This window comes from Haemorhous mexicanus, chromosome 14 (assembly GCF_027477595.1).
Source record: "Haemorhous mexicanus isolate bHaeMex1 chromosome 14, bHaeMex1.pri, whole genome shotgun sequence".
Classification (NCBI taxonomy): domain Eukaryota; kingdom Metazoa; phylum Chordata; class Aves; order Passeriformes; family Fringillidae; genus Haemorhous; species Haemorhous mexicanus.
Window position 1 is genome coordinate 18,586,587 of NC_082354.1, and position 20,309 is coordinate 18,606,895.

At 38.6% G+C, this 20,309-nt stretch overlaps 1 protein-coding gene across 2 annotated transcripts in view; it reads left to right on the plus strand.

The window, feature by feature from the left end:
• Positions 1–19,141, plus strand: part of PCDH11X (protocadherin 11 X-linked) — a 429,468-nt gene extending 410,327 nt beyond the window's left edge. For both annotated transcript variants that reach the window (XM_059859187.1, XM_059859188.1), the window contains one exon: positions 14,554–19,141. In XM_059859187.1, coding sequence (XP_059715170.1) covers positions 14,554–14,945 — 392 coding nt within the window. In that variant the 3' untranslated portion in view covers positions 14,946–19,141. The remainder of the gene's footprint in view (positions 1–14,553) is intronic.
• The last annotated feature ends 1,168 nt before the right edge of the window (positions 19,142–20,309 follow it).

The window sequence follows — 20,309 nt, forward strand, 5'->3', positions numbered from 1 at the left end:
AGAGTTTGCACTTTCTAACTCTCCAGTGCTGCCCTGGGAAATGTTGGATCCTGTTCAGTACAGAGGTTCTTCCCTGGGATATCAGGTACTGATCAGACACTTGGCACATTCACCTCACTGAAGGCCTTAGATTCAAGGCATTCATAGAATAAAAACGTATTTGAACGAGAAAATAAGCCCCAAATATTGATAGCAGCACATTTGGGAGCCCAATTCAGTTGAGTTCTGGAATATGATAGAAGAAAAGGAGGGGGAAAGGGAGATGGGAGTTCTGAAGGAGCCATCCAGATAAACTACATATTTGCAAATTTGAGCACTGATATTAATTATTCTATCAGTATATGAGATCCTCTGTAAAATATCTAGGCAGAGCCAAGTGAGTTTTTTATTTCCTGGACAGGTCTGGACTACTCACTGGCTTTTTCCCCTCTTTTTCCCTGGAGAAATTTGGTTACTCAGGTCCTGAAGTGACATATTTACTCAGTGTCACATGAGCAGGAGCAGGGAAAGGGCTCTGGTGTGTACAGAGTTAGGAGACAAGTCCATGAAGGGATGGATAAATGGAGTCACAGCCTGATAGAGAAGGGGCCGTGTCCAGGAGGGGGAATTCTCCCTGTGCTGAAGCTGGGGACAAAGCAATAACTGGCTGAAATAATAATAGTTAGAACATTGACTGTGATGCTGTGATCAATTGCTCATTTCAAGTGTTTCTGGGCTTTACAATAAATCTCCAAACCTCTGTTACAATCACAGTGGTGCCACATTCATGACAGCATCTCAGTGCTTTCCAATTCCACTGGATAATGGACCTATAACTACAAAATGTGTTTGATTTTTCCAATTGTTACAGCCCTGAAACACATTATAAATGCTGTTATATCCAGTTGCTTCTGTAATTCAGATGATGTGTAGACACATAGCAAGTGTGGAGTAACAGAGGAGTAGATCACCCCAAACCCACTGCAATCACGGGGATGATGGCAGTAAACAGCAAATTAAATAAATTTAATTGAATTGCTGCAGCACTCAGCGAGGCCCTGGGTGTGCTGGTGAGCAGCCTGTGGCCCCAGAGCCTCGGGACCATTTCTGCAGAGCTCTGAGTGTCCCCGGCACTCCCTGTGCCCCTCTGTCCCCAGCTCTGGGCGTGCAAACCAGGGCCAGCAGAGCCCTAATCATCACTTCTGCCTCAGGGCAGCACAAAGGGGAGGAGAAAGGACCTGTGAGTGTGAAAACGAGATCAATACTCAGTGCCAGGAACCTCCCTATTTGGGGAGTTGAAGCCAGGGGTTCATTATTTGTTTGTTTTTCCCCCAAGAGTTTCATGTCCTTTTCTGCAGAAGTTCTGCCACCACTCCAGTTTCACCTCCCAGCATTCCAACAGCCCAGTCAGTGGGAAGCTTTTTCCCAGCCATGATAAATTATTCTCTGTCAGAATCCAAATCTGCCTTTTCAAGCCCGATCATTTGTGATGAATTTGTTCTGTTAACATGGGCTTGAATAGAAGCAATAGAGGATAATAAATTAACTTTGAGCATATTAATGACATCTCTAGACTATGGCTGAATTAAGGAATAAATAGATGAAATAGGTTCAATAGCAGGCTGGTGAACACTTAGTCAGCAATTGACTGGTAGCTTTTTATTTAGGTCCTTTTATATCCTATGGTTAATTAAAAAACTTAGAAAGATTTAAAGCAGCCCTGTGGAGCAGAGACTGAGCTCCAACTCCTCCTGCCATCCACAGGAGCTGTAGGAAAGGTGGCTGTGAAATGCAGTTTGCTGAAGCTCAGGGAACATCAGCTTCAGAAATTCAGGTTTGGACCCTCTCAAAAAGAAATCTGTGCCAAAAGTGGTGACAGCTTTCCACGTGGCATCTGCAGAGCAGCACTTAGCCCAGACTTCAAATATCTTTTCTGTAGAACTTAAGAAAAAATAAACCTAAATGATGGGATTTTGTGGGTTTGCTCTTATGAGCTAGGAATTAGGTTGGTGCAAGGACTTTCACTCCCAGTGAGAACTGCAGGGATTTGTTTGGTGACACACAAACCTCCAGAGTGTGTCTGCCCGACCAGGATTTCAGAACTGGTTTGAAATTTAGGCTTTCAAAAGAGATGGATGCTGAGTTTAGTGACTTTGTGAGAACTGATTTTTCTTACATCTAATCCTAAGGGAGCCTCTGTCCCATGCAGTAGAGAAATGGCTGATTGAGGCTCATATACCAAAGGAGGTGACAAGTTCTCTGACAAGTCTGATTGCTAGTTTTTAACCTTGTTAAATAATACATGTTAGGCTTTTATTAGCCTTGGCATACTCATGCCAAAGCTTATCAAACAGGAGTGAACATTACATTTTTTGCAAAGACAGCTTTGCAAAACAGGTTCAATGCATAAAAATATAAGGAGGGCTGAGTCAAAACTTGACACCTACTCTCTGAAATTTGAAGGTCAATAAATTTATATCTCTCCTCAGAATCCTCACATAGACACACACAGACAGTGTGTGGTTATAAGAAGGTGTTTATATAATTGAGTTTATAAAAGCATAATTTAAAGATCAACCAATGTGTTTATTTCCATTTAAAAATATTTCCATCTTTGAAGTAATGAAGTTTAATTTCATGAACAATTGGATACCTCATGAAGTTTAACTTAATACCCCCACAGTTTTATATTTTTTATGCTCCAAGTAATAATAATAATAATAATAATAATAATAATAATAATAATAATAATAATAATAGTAACCACTACCCTGTTTTCAGGCATCACAGTCCTGATGGTTGCAGCCACAGAACCTTTCCTGACAGCTGTTGCAATGGGCTGACAAGATGCTGTCAGGAGCTGCTCACTTCCATTCTCTTGGCTGATCTTACTGACACAAAAATCTTCCAGAATAATCGCTGCCATCACTGTTTCCTAACAATGTCTTTTTAAAATGATCCATGCTAGGAGAAAATGTTCTGCAAAGAATTGTGTCGAGTGTTGATCTGGCCTAAATTATTCCCATCACTTGTCAATTGTTCAGGGGCTGATGGAATCATCTGTTTAAAAAAAAAAAAAGTACTACAAGTTTAGTAATGATTCTAGCTAAAAGCCCAGTATTTTTATATTTTAACTGGAAATTACTTTGAAGAATATATATATATATATATATATATATATATAATTTTTATTATTTATTTATTTATTTATATTTTATCTTTATTTTTATTTGGAAAAATATATATTACATTTTTAAATATATATTACATTTTTTAATATATTTGGCATATATATGTATGCCAAAAAATGCAATAGCTGGAGAAGGCTCATCTGATTGAGATGAGGATCTTCCAATCAAAGAGCAAAACTTGAGTGGAGGATCTGGTAACGAGGGAATGCTCAGGAGCTGTGGCTGTGACAGTATTGCCCCATCAGGGTGCTGCCCCAATTCCTGAAGGTGCCAGCAATGCCCACAAAGGAAGCTGGAGTTATCTCAGTCAGGGATTTTGGACTCTCAGGTAAATGATGGAAAGTGCAGATCTCAGGAATCCTTTTTCTTGTTCTCTGCTCGGAATGAGGCTCTGAGCTAATGTGCAGAGATTGCTCCAAATCACTCAGAGCCACCCTCCAATGCCTGACTGGAGCACAATGAAGTTTGGATTATGCTGTTTTAAATTATCACCCATTTGAAGTCATTTTCTTTATAAAACAAGATTAAAATGACTGTAATTCAAAACATTTTACCTCAAATTGATGTGAAAATTGTAGTGTTCATATTATTTCCATTTTTCAATTTGACAAAACATTTCACTCCACATACAAGCTTTTCTGTGTTGTCACTATCTTAACAGTGAAAATATGAATTTTACTCTGTGCACTTGATTCTCTCCTGATGTGTCTTATTTCTTAACACTACTTATTTAAGTTTTTGAAAGCATGTCTTTCTGTAGATTGTTGTGGTACCTGGGGAAAACACAAACAGATTTAGGAGGTTTGCTTAGCTTCTTTCTAACCCACACAGTAACAGTTTATAACTTCATTTTGTTAAGTTTGTTCTCTGGCCTTCTTATATGCCTGATGGTTAGATAACTGCTGATGAATGAGCAAAGCAAGGGAGAAATTTAAGCTCTAGCTTAATGGAGTTGAAACTCAGATTATTTACCTGAAACTTCCTTTCATTTGCTTTCATATTAATGCCATAGGAGAAATTTCTCTGCATGAATTTTTCCTCAAAATTTAATGTCTCTGTAAAGAATCATATAGGGAAAGAATAGTCTTTTCCTCAGAAGTTTAATTCACAGACAGGGAGTATTATCAGTAATACTTTTTAAAAATCCAGTAAATTCTGAGTAACTTACTCGAGTTCCCCATGAAAAAGGGTATTTGTGTCATCTAAGACAGAGTTCTTCTTGCAGAGTTCTTGAGGAAGCAAAGAACAGAACAACACTGAAAAGCACTTGAAACTGAGTGACTTGCAGAAGTCCTTGTCTAAACTGTTGCCAGTGAGATTTACAACTGCAAAGTTCCCGGCCTAAAAATACAATTGCATTTATTTTTAAGTCACACTGTGCTCGACCATAAGTGCAACAGAATGCCAAACCTTATCACTTAAAGGAATAGCAAGGCACATGTCAGCTCTCAGACCCTCAAACTCTGCAGAAGGGCTGTTTCTGTGTGCTCTGTCTGCAGAGGATAAGTCATTCCTTACTAGGGGGTATGATTTCAAGAGCTGAAAGCTTTAACTAGTGCATATGTATAGGGTAGATTTAAAGTGATTATGGAAATGTCACCGCAGGACAATGCATTATTAGCAGGCCCTCATATGTTGTGTGCTGTCCCCTTATGTTTGCTGATAATTAAAAAGCAGATTGGGATGTCATGGTGAGAATGAGTGCAAAATGTCCCTTTTATCATTTGCAATAAATATGAAATAGTGGTCTTGCTGTATCCTTCAGTGATTGTTCTATTTGTGTTGGTGACAAATGACATCTTTCTCCTTGTAATGTGCCTGCAGGGTTAAATGACTTTATTATTATTAATGAGCCTTTGCTCCAGCTGCCCAGAAATACAGGGAGTAGGAAACATAAGAGATTTAGTCCTAAGTAATTACAAATGTAATTATTACCTTTCAAATTTCATTTTCACGGCGATCACAAGGTTGTTAATCAAACATGGCCCTTCCCATGTGCTCACACTTTTTGGAGCCTTTGTCAAAGGGATGAGCAGCTCCGTGGGTCCGCTGAGGGTAGTCAGTGGCAGATTGACAAAGTGGTCTTGACAGAAAACTGCTGTGAAAAATGGGATGGGAGCTGCTGTGTAGCCATCAAGGAGGCTGTGCTTGAGAGGGTTCTCCAAGAGGAAAACCCTCCTGAGCTGCAGCCATATGGAGGAGAGTGTCCTCTCGGGGAGCAGCTTTACTCCTCCAGCCTGTCCTTCCTCAAGGTTGTTGGTTGTCATGAAGGGATCTAAAAACACAGCAGGGCCAGCGTGCTGCTTTAGGGGAATTAAAAACCGTGGCCTCTTACCCTGAAATATTTATCCTCATCACTCATAATTAGGGATTTTTAAGTTTTGAGGTGGAGCATAAGGTTTGCTCTCCTGCAGTAGTGGCGAGGGTGTTGCAGGGGATTCAGGAGAGGGGAATAGCTGTGATTGTTAGGCCATGTTGCTTGTGCCTTGGAATATAAGCCCTGCTGTTTCCCAGGATCATAACCTGGATTGATTTTTATTGTGAAATGTAAAATCTGAGGGACAGCTTTGGAGAAATGAGAGCATTTCCATTCAATAATGCTTTTTCTTTATAATCCTCATATTTTTAAGAAATAAGTGAAAATGAATTGAATGGAGAAAATTGGCACTACCTGGTACCACACTTTATAACCCCAAATGTGAATCAGCACTGTCACAAAGCATTTGATTTTTGAAACTACCTTTTTGATGGGTAAATTGTTTTGTCAAAAAACCCTCAGCAAGCTTTATTTATATATTCAGCTGGAATGAATTAATACTGTTGATGGTCCAATAAAATGTAATAGCTATCAGCACTCAAAAAAGCATCATGTGTTACGTAGATATCAGCATAGGTAATTATTGCAAAAATGTTTAAAAGTATTTGAAAGTAAATAGGGCATTCATAGTAAAAAGTTTTTTGCTAATATTGTAATAAAGAAATATCGGTTTTTTGGTTTTTTTCCTTTGAAATGCAATTGGAGTCACCACAAAAGGAACAGAATATTTTTAGACTGTTGTAGGTTTGTTTTGGTTGCTGCTCTAGTGGTCTTTGACTTTAAATTTCTGTTTGTGTATATCTGATGAAAACACAATCCAGAACAACTTTTACTGGCTATCTCTTAAGTTACCACAGGAGAGATAACAGTGAGCTAGTTGTTTCCTAGCTCACTGAGCATTTTATGACTTCCTTTTGAAAATTAATGTTTCATTGAAGTGTCTGAACTGTGACCGATTGCCCACAGTTGTTCAATTACTTCATTTAAAAGATTTTTTTAGCATTCTGCTTTCCATCAAAATTGTTTATGTTTTACTGTGAAGTCAATAAAAAGGAAGGCACAGCCATTTGGCTGGAGACTCACCAAGAGACTGAAGTGCAGGGGGTGTAAACACAGACTTTTGAGGGGTTTTTCCCTTGAAGGAAGGGAAAAAGCCCCTGAGCTCCCCCAGCCCCTGAGCTCTGCTGAGCCCCCACTCTGCTCCTTGGCACAAGTGTTGGAATCTGGGATTAACTGGGATAAAGGAATATTGGCATGTTCTTGTGGGTCCTTTATCAAGAGTTAGTGCTGCTGATCCTGTCCTGCCCAGAAATTCTCTTCCCTTTGTCTCTTTGTGACACTCATCCCATCTCCAAGCCCAGATTTTTGTTCTGATGTATCAGAATTTTTGATTGATAGATCTGTTTTTTTGATTACACAGCCTAAGTTTAGGAAATGTATTTTCTTCTCTTTCCACACCGAAGCGAGTTGATGTAGATTGCACTGTGATTCTTAGTTCTCTTTAGGAATCCTCACTCTTTTGGGATATTTAATGACTTTCAGTAAAATCAATAAGCTGCCTTTCCTTCATGGACACACATAATTTTATTTGAAACTTAAATCTGAAAAACTAGGTATAGTGTTATATTCTGTGTAAATTCTCTGAAAAGTGACAGCTGAAGCCCTTTTTTATTCAGCACATTATTGCAGGATGTTGTGTTTATTACAGGAATTTTACAGCAGTAGCAGAGCTTAATATGTATCATTTAAAATGCATAATCTTTGCAGGTATGGGGGAAAAAATGCTAATTTCACTCTTTACTATGTTGGGGGAAAAATGCTAATTTCACTCTTTATGATGTTTCCAGGTTGAAGGTTATTGCTGGAGTACAAACCATTTCTCACTATGTAGTTTCACCTTGTTTAATTGATTTGAATTTGAATTTATATTCCATGTTAAATAATGAACCATGTATTAATAATTAAGAAGCTTCAGTACAAATGGGAAGCAGTTAATTAAATATTAAATAAAGCACGTTGTATTAGCCAGTATTGTAATCAATATATTAGATTTTAGGTTATCCATTTTAGATGGTCACTCTACTTTACTAGTTATATTTAAAATTCTCATTGAAAACTCAATACAGACTTTATAGGCCAAGGAACATGCAGCCTTTGCAAATGACCATATTTTTTTCCATAAATATCAGCAAAACCTGGACATAAAAGATGAATTCAATTGGACTGTTAGAGCCATAAGGGTCACTGCCATGTACTCTGTCACACCCATGTTCATTAGGCTGAAAAAAAGAGTTTGCAGGAGGTTTGGGGGCTTGGTTTGGTTGAGTTTTTTGTGGGTTTGTTTGGGTTTTTTTTGTTTTGTTTTGTTTTGTTTTTGTGTGTGAAATCTCTTTCTGTGGAAAACAGTCATTATTGAAGCCAAACTTTTTACAGGAGCATTGCCTTTAGACCATATCTTGGGTATGATTAACACAAGACTGAGGTTCTAGTCAGAATAGCAATGAGGTAACCAAATGAAAGATTAATGTGTTTTATTTGTGGGCTATTGTTTGGGAGGGAAAGATTCACTTCACAAGAGTAGTTAATGAGACAGGAATTACCAGAGGCTGACTCTCTTACCCTGACACTTCCTCCCTTTCCTCTCTCTCTCACCAACTTTCCTTGGCCATCTTTAACAATGTTTGCTTGACTTGTTGAATTCAGGTGCAAAATCCTCATACCTCACCCTATCATTTAGATTTCATGAGAAGTATTTTTTCTGATTAAATTCAAATTAGAACCATGGCTCTTAGGATATAAACTGTGTTCACTGGAATGGAAGCAGAGCTGATTCTTGCAAGCTACCCAGCACAATCTGGCAAGCCTAGGTAGCATGGAAAGGTGTGATTTCCCTCATGCCTGTTGATTCCTCAGTCAGAACATCTGGAGGATCAATCTTCCTCTGATTTCTCACAAGCAAAGCAAGCTCTGTACACGGAGCTGAAAATTAGAGAGCGGTGTGTCCTACTTGTTCTTTGAATAAAATGTACCAAGGGTAGAATTTAAGTAACTCTTTTAGGTTTTTAATTTATTGAGACGTATACAGGAAATGAAATATTCATTGGGAACTCCTCCCAAAGGCATTTTATTATTAAACCAAAAAGCTAGAGTATATTATAGCAGCACTCATTTAGAGTTTCTACATTCAAGCTTCTTCCTCCTGACCTTATTAAAGTAACCCAGTTTACACTAACTACTGTTCCCCCCTCCCTTTTTTATTGTTAATGACATTTCTGTGCTCCTCATATGCTGGAGACCTCTAAATGATGTTACTCCAGTGGCCACTTTTGGTCACCAGGGTATTTCCGGACGATAATTTCCCCACATTCCACTTGAGTTCCTGCTTAGATTTAGTACCACATTTAGGAAATGCACATGGGCACAACGTGGTGGGGGAGCCTGGCCCGTTCCTTAGGAGCTGCTGGCTGAGAGGAGGAGTTGGGGTTGTCATCTCCATCACTCTGGAGGGTTCCTGCTGAGCAGAGAGCCCTGGAGGTGCGCTGGGAGCTGCTTGAAACGAAACGCTTCAGTAAACGAGAGGCACTTCTGGATGCTGACAGAGCAGTGTTGGCACTGCAAGCCATGTATTCATGTATGTGCTGTGTTGGGAAAATATGAAAAATAGCTCAGCAATGGCATAATTATGGGCAATTTGCTTAATTGCTTGCTAATTGTTGCTTGCTTTATTATGAAACAAGAGTGCTCTAAATGTAACACTGGATGGTTTGCATCCAAAATGTGTCAAATTCAAAACTGGCTTTTCATTATGACTTCAGCTACATGGCTTTAAGATTCAAGCACTCTGTATTCTGTGGTTTAAGGTTTTCCTCTTTCTTTATTTTCTTTTTTTTTTTTTTTAATTGCTTTGGAAATTTTCTTTGCACTGTTTCTGTGCCCCTAAACCTGCATTGGTATAGTGCAGTCTGGTGGTTTCTGAACTTCTGATGAATCTGGGTACTGAACTTCTGATGAATCTGAGTACTGAACTTCTCATGAATCTGAGTCCTTTGCTAATGAAGGCATTTACAAATGTCTTTTGATCTTTACATGTGGGTAAAGGTGGAGATCTTTTAAGGCTTCTCCAGGAGCTCATGTTCTGGATTGTCCTTCCTCAGGGAAGCACAACTTCCTTTCTGCACATTTGGATTTTTTCTTTTAAGGGATATGTACAATGCTGAAAGTTAGGCCTTTTGGAAAAGCTGCTCTCTTCTTTTTCAACCAACATACCCAGATATGAGCAGAGGGTTAGATCAAAAGTCCTTTCCAGCCTGATCTCTGTGCTTCTGTGGCCAAGTGATGACTTGCATGGCAGAGTGAGGAAAGCTCTCTTGATGTTCTTTTAGTAGCACACATCTCTTTGAGGCTGGAGGGAAAGGGTAGAAAAGAAAGTGTGGTGTCTACACACCAAGTATGTGCTTCAATGATTTTACAGGTATTTCCCAACCAAAATGATTCCCTAATTGTAACTTTTCAACATTCTGAGACTGCTGGTAACAGGCTCGTACCAACAGCCTGTCTTGCTTTCTGAATTTTCCATGAGAAACAGTCTTAAAACTGGAACATGATGTTAAGCTGGAACTGCCAAAGAATTGTGCCACATTTTGTAGACTGAGAAGGAGAGCAGCACTGTCGAGATATCCAAAAAGCAAAGAGGAGAATTAACATTTTTATTTAGTACCTCTAAAGTTCCACTCAGACTTTATAACCATAGGAAGTCTCTGGTCAAAGCAAACAAACAGAGCTCTTTTTAGGTATTTTTTGTATCTGTTTTTGTTGAAGGATAGCTACCTGGCAAGGCTGAAATTCCACATCATCTTGAGTGAAAGTAAATATTCTTGAAAACTGTTTTGAACCATAAATGATAAGACTGTGGAACAATGTCTTTTAACAAGTCTTTTAACTGTTGTGCTTTTAGTTATGTTTGACAGTTCTGATCTAAACATTTCTTAAGAGCTGACAGACACTTTCTTTAAAAGAGTTCTTGGTTCTGCAGACAATTAAAAAAAAAAGTCATTCCTAAAACAACCTGGAGTTCAAATCAAAGTGGTAAGCTCACATGTGCATGAGTGTGATCTATTATATGAATTAAAAAGTCTCTTTTGTATTATTTGTATGTCATATTTGAAGAGTCTCCATGAAGTATGGGAAAAAAATATCTAAAATTTAGAGTTTATAACTGAGTGAAGTAAGAAATTAGTCAGACTGCTAAGAGTTCAATGGAATGTACTCTTTATTCATAATATGTGGGGAATATGCAAACTCCTATTTCCATTTATAAACCTGTCATGTCTTGTGTGAGAAGATGGTACCAGACACTGAATTTCACTTGCAAGAACCATCATTTCTTGTGAAAATATTCAGAGACAGCTGGAACTTTCTCTTCCTTGATGGGTAGAGGCAGGTGTCAGAGGTGTTTCCTTCCCCTGATTACTTATCAGACTATGCAGAATAATCACCTGCACCACTGCTTTGGAATGAGAGGGAAACTTTCAGAATATTTGATTGTCACCCACATTTAGAATGACTTGCAAAGGAACAAAATAGAAGGGAGCTTAAAGAGAAGCAGCCAGAAGGTGCCATGGTCAATGTGCAGAGCCTCTGCTAAAGGAGCCCTTGAACAGTGAGCTCCACATCTCCCACAGGAGTGGCTGGAATGATATGTCAGGAAAACAGAGAATGGCTTGGACAAAAAGGAGATCTATTGCATGGCCTGGAAGAGCAGGCAAAAAATAGATAGTGCTGGGTGAATATTCATTTTCCTACAGTTTGCTCTAGTTTGAGTTATTTTCCAAGAGTCATTGCTTTGTGGGTGTGGGAAGTTGTTTGTTTGTTTGACTTAGAAAAGGGTTTTTTCAAAGTTAAGGAAAACTGTATATTTTACATGCTATTAACCATAAGCACTGATGAAAGCATACTCTGACAACAATATTGAAACAAGATTAAAAGAAAGATTATGCCTTCTACAAAAGATGTTTCTTCTAAACAATCCTGCATACAAATGACTTTTGTATTAGAAACCCCCAACTTTAAAACAAAATAATTTGAATTCATATCTTAGGATTATGTCCAGGCTAATTATAAAGCTTTGGGGTTTTCTTTCTTGTGGGTTTTTTTTTTTTTATTTCTTTTCTTATTTTTTAATAAAACTAAAACTCAGATTAAAATATCTCTTTATTAACAGAATAAGCAAGACTCTAACTTTAACAGTACTCTTCTTCTTAACATGGCAACGTGTTCCAAGTGTCCAGGTAGTCTGACAACACGTGGCACAAAATTACTGTCCTGATCTTTGAAATGGTGTGGAGGCTGTTTTAGTCGTGACCTTTTTCCTTCCACAGTTGCCTTGGCCAATGTTAAATGTTAGATTTTTATTGTCAAATGCTTCCTTTTGCTGTTTCAGCTTTGTGTACTCTCTTACTGTAGTTTGAGAAAAATGGTACAGCAGAAGTGTTGTAACCACTTGCTGTGAAGAGCTCAGAACAAATAAGTATCATTTCCAAATAAATAATTGTGTGTTTCATGTTTTAACTGAGTTAATAGCATTTAAAGTTTTTAATTTTTTTTTTTAATAATGCAAAAAAGATCAGTTTCTCTACAAAATGGGGACAGCTCCATGCTCTGTCAAGGTTGTACCTGATTTCAGTGGATTGCCTTCATCAGAATAGAAGCAAACCTGGATAATTAAAGAGCTTAAAAGACTTGTATATACTTAAATTTATGTCTCTAATAGCAGATAGTAGGACACAGAAAGATTAGACTAATCTACCACTAGAAACTTTTCTTTTTTGCAGTAACTATAGACTCCACTGAATTATTTCCATATTTATGTCTCCTACTGCCCATCAAAACTGGATTAGTATTGCAGCAGCAAGGTGCCAAAGCTTTGTCAGGATTAAACTGAAAAATACTTAGGCAAAATGACTGAGGACATGTTGAAATGCCAGCAATACACCAAAATACCATTTATAAACAATCACTGCTCTAACTGACACGCACAGCATCCTGAAGGATAAATAATCAAGAATAGAGCATTCATGACATAACAAGCAACCAGCTGTCTTCTTAAAAATGGTAGATTTTTAAAAAATGTATCCTGGTTTGGACAGCAGCATTATATATTTCAATGCCTGAAGGGAAAACTTAATTCCTTTGTATTGAGATGTAACATGGAAATAAGTGTTTGTGCTCAGCAGCTTTACACAGATTTCAGCATGCAAAATATTTGTTAAAACAGAAATGCAGCATCTGTTTAAACATAAAGCTCAGAGGGTGGGAGGCTCCTACTCAGCACTCTCATTGCTATAAATACTTTTTTGTGGCATTCCTTCTCCAGTGCTTATCAGCCAGAACTCAGTTGTAAATGCCATTTTCATTAAGACAGGTATTAAAAATGGGTATATATCTTTCATTGGGAAGTTTTATGAAGAAAACCCAAGGAAATACCCAATCACATATTGTTCTGCACTTCTGATGGATTTAACCACGTACACAGGAAGAGAATATAAAGTTAACACTTGCAATATTAAAACTATTTTGAGGGATCGTGTGTAAAAATTTAATTCCATGAATTTTTAATTTACCTACCATGTTAAAGCCACAATTTAAATGAAGCAGATCAAGAATATTTATGTATTACATATGAACACCTTTCAGATTTAGTAGTTTACTTTGCCTTTGAACAAATTAAAATTTCTATAATCCTTTTTCAAGGGCACAAACGTTGCATCTGCTGGAGAAATCTGCTTTGATTACTAGAAAAAAATAGAGGTTACATCTTCTTTTGCTAGTAGTCTTTGATTTTTCAAGGTGTTCAGTATTGAATGCATGGAGAAATCAATTCTCTTTAAAATAGCTGTTACGCTTTTTCATTCTTATAACTCTTGAGTGCATCTTTGAGGCCAATGGACCATCTTTGGCCAGTGCCCAATTTAGGGGTTTTTACCTTAAACAAAGGAAAACAATAAAAAAATCCATTTTTAAGTGAATATTAAAAAATATTATTTCCTTTCAAGTAGTTCTATGCAACTATCTAAAGTAATGGCATTAATTTTTTATAAAGTTTTTAGCTTTATTACAGATATGGCAATTACAAGGAGTGAAAATGTTTTTTTAGGTCTGTCATTAATTAGGTTTAGTGACTGGTCCAGAGGACATGGTCAGGTTGTGCCAGAGGAGGTTTCACTTGGACATTAGGAAAAAAATTCTTCACTGAAAGGGTCAGCAAGCATTGCAAGAGGCTGCTCAGGGAGGTGGTGGATTCACCATCCTGGGAGTGTTCAACAAGTGTGTGGATGTGGCTCTTGGGGATTTTTCAGTGGTGAACAGGGTGGTGCTGGCTTAGAAGTGTTAGAAGTGGTTTTTCCAACCTGAGCAGTGGTATGCTCTAGAAGATTGAGTGTATAAGGGCTTATTATAAAGCTTTAATGATGGTGTGACAGCACTGTGGGCCCCAACATCTGAACCTCCACTGAAGCTCTACACCTGGAGTCCTTTTCCTCCCAAAATGTGGCCATCACTGTAGGATGGGGATTGCTTTGTGGAGGAGGCCTTTTCCTCCCAAAATGTGGCCATCACTGTAGGATGGGGATTGCTTTGTGGAGAAGGCCTTTTCCTCCCAAAATGTGGCCATCACTGTAGGATGGGGATTGCTTTGTTGAGGAGGCCTTTTCCTCCCAAAATGTGGCCATCACTGTAGGATGGGGATTGCTTTGTGGAGAAGGCCTTTTCCTCCCAAAATGTGGCCATCACTGTAGGATGAGGATTGCTTTGTGGAGGAGGCCTTTTCCTCTCAAAATGGGAGGATGGGATGGAATCCCCATTGTTGTAGGATGGGGATTGCTTTGTTGAGGAGTCCTCCTCCCCAGCTGTGGCCATCGTTGTAGGACAGGCATTGCTTTATTGAGGAGGCCTTTTCCTCCCCAGCCGTGGCCATCATTGTAAGACCGGGATTGCTTTGCTGACCTTGATTCCCTCTGTGCCTCGCTCCTCACACCCCTGACGGTGCCTTGTGTTTTTCCCCCCTCCCAGCTATCGAAGTGAACCTGCAGAAAGCTCTGGCCGAAGCCTCTGAGAACTGCACGCAGGAGTGCCTCATCCTCGGCCACTCCGACAACTGCTGGATGCCGCCGGCCCTGACGCAGTTCCAGCAGCCCAACCCCTCCTTGCCCTCGTTTGGCTTCCAGCAAGGCTGGGGCCGGGGAGCCAGGCCCGAGGGGCGCCACACTCTCGGGAGGCCCCTGCCAAAGGACGACAGTGACAAAGGCCAGGCAGGGCCCAGGCCCCAGTTCTACAACACCTGCGAAAGACATTGCGCCGGCGAGGATCCCGTCAAGGTCATTCCCCTGGCAAACTTCGCCGCCTCCCACCCGGCGCCGGGGGCCAGCAGCAGCACCACGTTTATACACGAGCACCAGCTGTGAATGCAGATGTGGCAAATCCCCAATTTCAGGCTTTAAGTGTGACTGTGGAGGGTCACGGCCTAGCGCCGCTCCTCGGGCGCGTACAAACTCGTTAGGCTTGTGAATATTTGTGTATATAGAATCCTAAAGCTGAAAGAGGAAATCTAAATCCTTAGGACCCGGTTGAAAGGTGTTCACTGTAGTTCTTGGTAAAATCCAGAAAATGGGGAAGAGAACCCACAACCCAGAAACAATCAGAAGAACAAAATCCTGTTCATGTTCTTACATGGGCCATGCAGTGCAAATATCTGCCAGCAGTTCTTTCTCCCTTTGAAGGCAATTCCTTAGTACGGTTTGGGGAATATTGCAGTCTAAAAATAGCTTACTCAAATTTTTCTTTGTTGTTATAATTTATAGCATATTCATAGATTTCATCTTCCATTTGCTTAGCTTTAGAGATCAAGTGAGCAATTTCTCATTTGATTGCTTGACATAATAGAATTAATAAGATCCTAAAATCCAATTCTTCAGAAGGATGGTATATCTTCCCACTAAAATTTATCTTTTATATAATTAAGAAGGAGAATGTACGTGACAACTGATTTTTATTTTAATTTTTATTGGCTCAATGTACAGGTATTTATTCTCTGAAAGAATGCAATAGATGAAATAGAAAGCTCTCAACTAGGCTTTTCTGTGTGAAATAAACAACGTGACAATGAGAGGACATCCAAGATAAAAAATGGAAACAAATAACAACTTTTTTTAATTTCCAAGATTTTCCTTTCTATAATAATTCAAGGAACAATATTATACTTATTATATTTTTTAAGCCATAAGTCTATTTCTCTCTTTTTATTTTTTTTTTCTTTTTTTTCGTCTTGCTGAGCTTGCTTGGCTACTGTTCCTGTTAGTTGAAAATTACATGGGCACTGCTGAAAACAGTAGGAAGTGGGGTAGTTTTTTTGGCTGGTGTGATGTCGTGGCAGCAAGCTACTGGTGTTTTAAAAAATATTTAATAGTGATGTGTGCGGCTTTTTTTACAGCTCTATTCACCTATTGTAAGTATCCAGTAAAAGTTTAACTCTCCTATTAGTTACTTCATCACAAACCTGTTAGATTAAGAAGTACTTGTCATTGTGGATTTGCTGTTAGAGAATGACTGACAGTGCTCAGCAAAGAAAGAAGGAACTAGGTAATGGAAGTTGGATTAATATAAACAAACCCTAATCATATTATTGGAAAAACTCTCAAGGTGATTCTCTTTAAAGAGGAAGGATTTTTTTCAGTGTTCTGTGCAATGGAGAATATATTCTCTTGGTCGATTCCACAGTGGATGAAGAGTTTCCTTTCTTAGATGAAAAAACCATATTTTCTCTAGTATTTCCTTCTAGTACTTTGTTGGTCTTTAGCCATTTCATCATTTGCTGTATGTACATACCAAGACATTTTTCCTTTAAGGAAATGCATAACTCTTTTGTTTTATTGCTACATTAAGTGAGACAATCGAAGCTGTATGGAGGGGAAAAACAGTGTGTGAATATTTCCTATGGGTAGAACTCTATGTAGGCTTCATAATGTAACTTAAATCTGTAATTTATAAACAAAACTGTGTGTAAAAATGCTGTAATATTAGCTGCTTGTAAAATTTACAGAAGTTCAAGTTGTTGAGGGTTTCCAATGAATGCTAAAAAAGCTTCTCTTATGTGCCCAGCAGGTATAAGTAGCTTTATATATCGCTGTCCCCACTGTAAATCTATTCAAACCACATTTAGATTTTATGTGCAAAATATAAAAAAAAACCCTTCACTTTTAACCTACTGATAGGGTTTAATTAATGGGCATCAGATTATCTAATGGTGTACTTTCTTTGCTTTCTTTTTTTTTTATTTTTTAAAAAGTAGTTTTCAATAACGTTTAGAAAAGATGTGGCACACTGGCTTCCAGTTGCATGAAAATCCTGGAAAAAAAATCACAGTCCTTTGGGTACTGACACATCTCATTTCCAATCCTGGGCCAATTAAAAAATTGACAAATTAATTCATACCTAATGTATACAAAGCCCTTTGTTTGCTTTGGAGACATCAGGAGGAGAGAGTTCTGCAGCTATTTTCAGGGATATGCAAAAAATGAGCTTATCTGTAGTTTACACAGATTTACCAAACATACTAATTGTGTAAATTTAGAATCATGCTGGCAGTAATTCCTGCTATTGTAAGCAGAATAGTAGAATATCTTTAGTTTTTAGTACAGATGCTGCTGTACCAAATGTTTACAGAATTGGCAGCTCCATTGGAAAACTCTCCTTTTTTTCTTTCTTGGTTTTTCACCTGCAACAGTTCTTTTGCAGATGAAAATTGTAACTGAAATTTCCTGGCAAAGAACTCGTTTCTACAATTTTAGGATTTTTATAGGAAAAGGAGAAGGACCCAGAATTAGTGAGGGTTTTTTTTCATTGGAAGGGGAAAAAACCCAACTTCACCTAATTTAAATATTTAGGGATTACTTTGGTTTTTTCCCTAAGATAGAGAAGCACTTAACCCTGCCCATGCCCTTGAAAACAAACAAAAACCTAAGGAAACACCCAAACCAAACAACAATAAAAAAATAACTTTAACAAAAAGCATTATGACAATGAGTCTGATTATAAATATTAAACATTATATCCATGGGAATGTGTTTGATATTCTAAAATTCAGTCAACACGATACAGAACAATTAAGTGTATATACACATTCTATCAGGAGATAAATTGTTCCCTCATTTTTATATATTATATCTCTAATATATAAAAATACACTTTTCTGAGCAGCATGTCAGTATCCAGAGGAATAATGTTACTAGAGACTCGTTACACATCTTGCCATATATATAAATAATTTATCTAGTACATAGACTGTATATTTTTGTGTATTTTTTTTCCTTTTTTAGTCATTTAACTTATTTTATCTTACTTGTGTGAATTTGTGGAGAAAACAATTCTATATACAATATACAGTAAAATGCTAGTTACATGATTAGATTTGTTCCATACTGTGTAACAATAAAGGAAAACCTTTGCCTTCAAAGTGATGTGTCACACAGTCGAGCCTAGATTATTCCCCCTCCAAACTCGTGCTTGCTGCACTCCTGAGTATTGCAAAAAGGATTATTTCCATATTGTAAAGCACTCGATGCTAAAATAAACAAACAAACAAAAAAAATCTTAAAAGAAAGAGCCGAGTCAAACTGTTTGAAGTGAGAGATGCTGTTTCTTTGTTTTCCTGAGCTGTGCTGCATTCTGAAGTGTAACTTGATTCTAAAGAATAATTGAGAATGTGTGCCTGGCCAGGCAGAACCTGCAGAGCACCTGCTCCCGGGTGGGAGCTGGCCGGATGCAGGTCATTTAGCTAATTAGCATGGCAATGAGCCCGTGCTAATAGGACCTGGGGGTTTGGGAATGGCAGCTCGCACAGCATCAGTGCTGTGGTGCTGAGCCCAGCCTTGGCATCCCTGACCTCCTGGGCCTGGATCTGATGGGATTCCCATCCAAGAAGGGAATTTGGCTCTGTGGTACCCTGAGCAAGCTGTTACCCATGGGGAGCCCAAAGCCACCCCTATTCCCCTGCTCCCAGCACAGTCCAGCCTAAGGCAGAGCCTGAATGATTTCCACTGGTAATGCTTGATTAGCTCAAGGTTGTTGGAGTCAAGCTGAGGTTTTAAAGTTGGAAAATTTAAGCTTGGCTTTATTTGATTTCTCATGTTTTCCTTTTGCAGGTTGAATAACGACCCTTAATCAATGAGAAGCAATTAAATGATCACACTGCAGTTTACTACCCTGATTTAGCTGGGTAAATAAAAGGGAAGGAATTGGTTTGTGCAGACACAAAGTAAAGTTGAAGGCAAAGATTTTATTTGGTATACATAGGAAAACTGTGTACAACTTATGTTATCCCTAGTGAAGAAAGAGATTGACGACTTCTTGTAAATATTTGAGTTTGTATTTCTGGGAAATCTCCCTGCTGTGTGGCATACTACAGGATCTGAGAGTGAGCAGTGTGTGTCTGTGTATTGAAACAGCCCTAACCACACTCTACAATTGATGCAGCTGGACACCATGTACTACAGCCCAGCAGCATTTAAGTCCAGTCAATTTGCAGTAGTTCTATTTCAGGTTTCTGTACAGCATGTTGTCTTGTTAATTACAATGCTTATTAATAAACTAGATCACGAAAGCACCTTTCTCCTTTGCACTGTTTTCTTTGAGTTTCTGAAACGTGAGTTGTTGCTTTTCTCCCATTTTCAAGTGGGAGCTTTCCAAATTTCCTTTTACTGGGAAGCCCCAAACTGTCAGAAAGTCGAGAAAATTTAACTTTATTTGCAGTTGCTTCAGCACCTGAGTAGAAGGCTTCTGGTAAGCAATAAAAATATTCACACAATGAGTACAGCTATTGAGCTTTATATGCTCAGAAATATCTTCCATTTCTGTGCCATTTCTCTTTGCACCAAGCTCCCCCTTTGTGCTATGCCTCTGATCCATTTACTTATAGAAAATCATTATGAGCTGGAGGCAGGAGTGTTTATGGTGTTTGCTTTGTTAGAAAAGAAGCTATTTCTAATTGAGAGAACATGGTTAATGAGTTCTTGTTGAGCTGAAGGGATTATCCTCTCACCATGAATGTGATATAAAGAAATAACCATCAAACGAGGAACTAATGAAACAACATTTTATGCCTTTTTCTATCTTATTTTAGTCCATATTTAAAGAGCAGCTCTTGTTGGCCTGACACTAAGGCACTAATATCTTATTCTTTGATGCAGTTATGGCTTTTATGTCTGCAGGACCCTTTCAAGCAGGAAAATATTATTTATTTTGGCATCAGAACTGTGCAAGAGTAGATTCCCTTACAGCCAATAACTGCTGACACATCACTTGCTAGACTAGATAATATATTCAACCTCCAAATTAAGAGAATGGATGAAAATTTATGGAGCTGAAGGGTTTCCCTGGTTTGGATGAAGTTAGCAATATTTTGCAGGGCCACCTTGGGAGGCAAGGAAAGTGTGGAATTTCAGAGATCTGATCAAACAAAAACAGAGCAAGGCAGAAATGTGTGGCACCTGAAGAAGTGCAGAATTTTGTCCCTGGTGTCACTGCAGAGCTGCAGGGGAATTGCAGAATTGTGCTCCCACCCTTCTGCTGTCCTCCCTGCAGGGAGCACCTGCAGCTCTGGCAAGGAGGAAACTCCTGAATCCCAGGGATTTGCTGGCCAGCCCTGCAAAATGCAACATTTTCACCCAAGTGCTCAAAAACATCTCTTGCAGTAGGAAGGGCTTCAACTCCTGCTTGGTAATTTGGGCTGAGGGAAGGTCTTGCTGGAACATGCACGTGGATTTGTTTAAAAT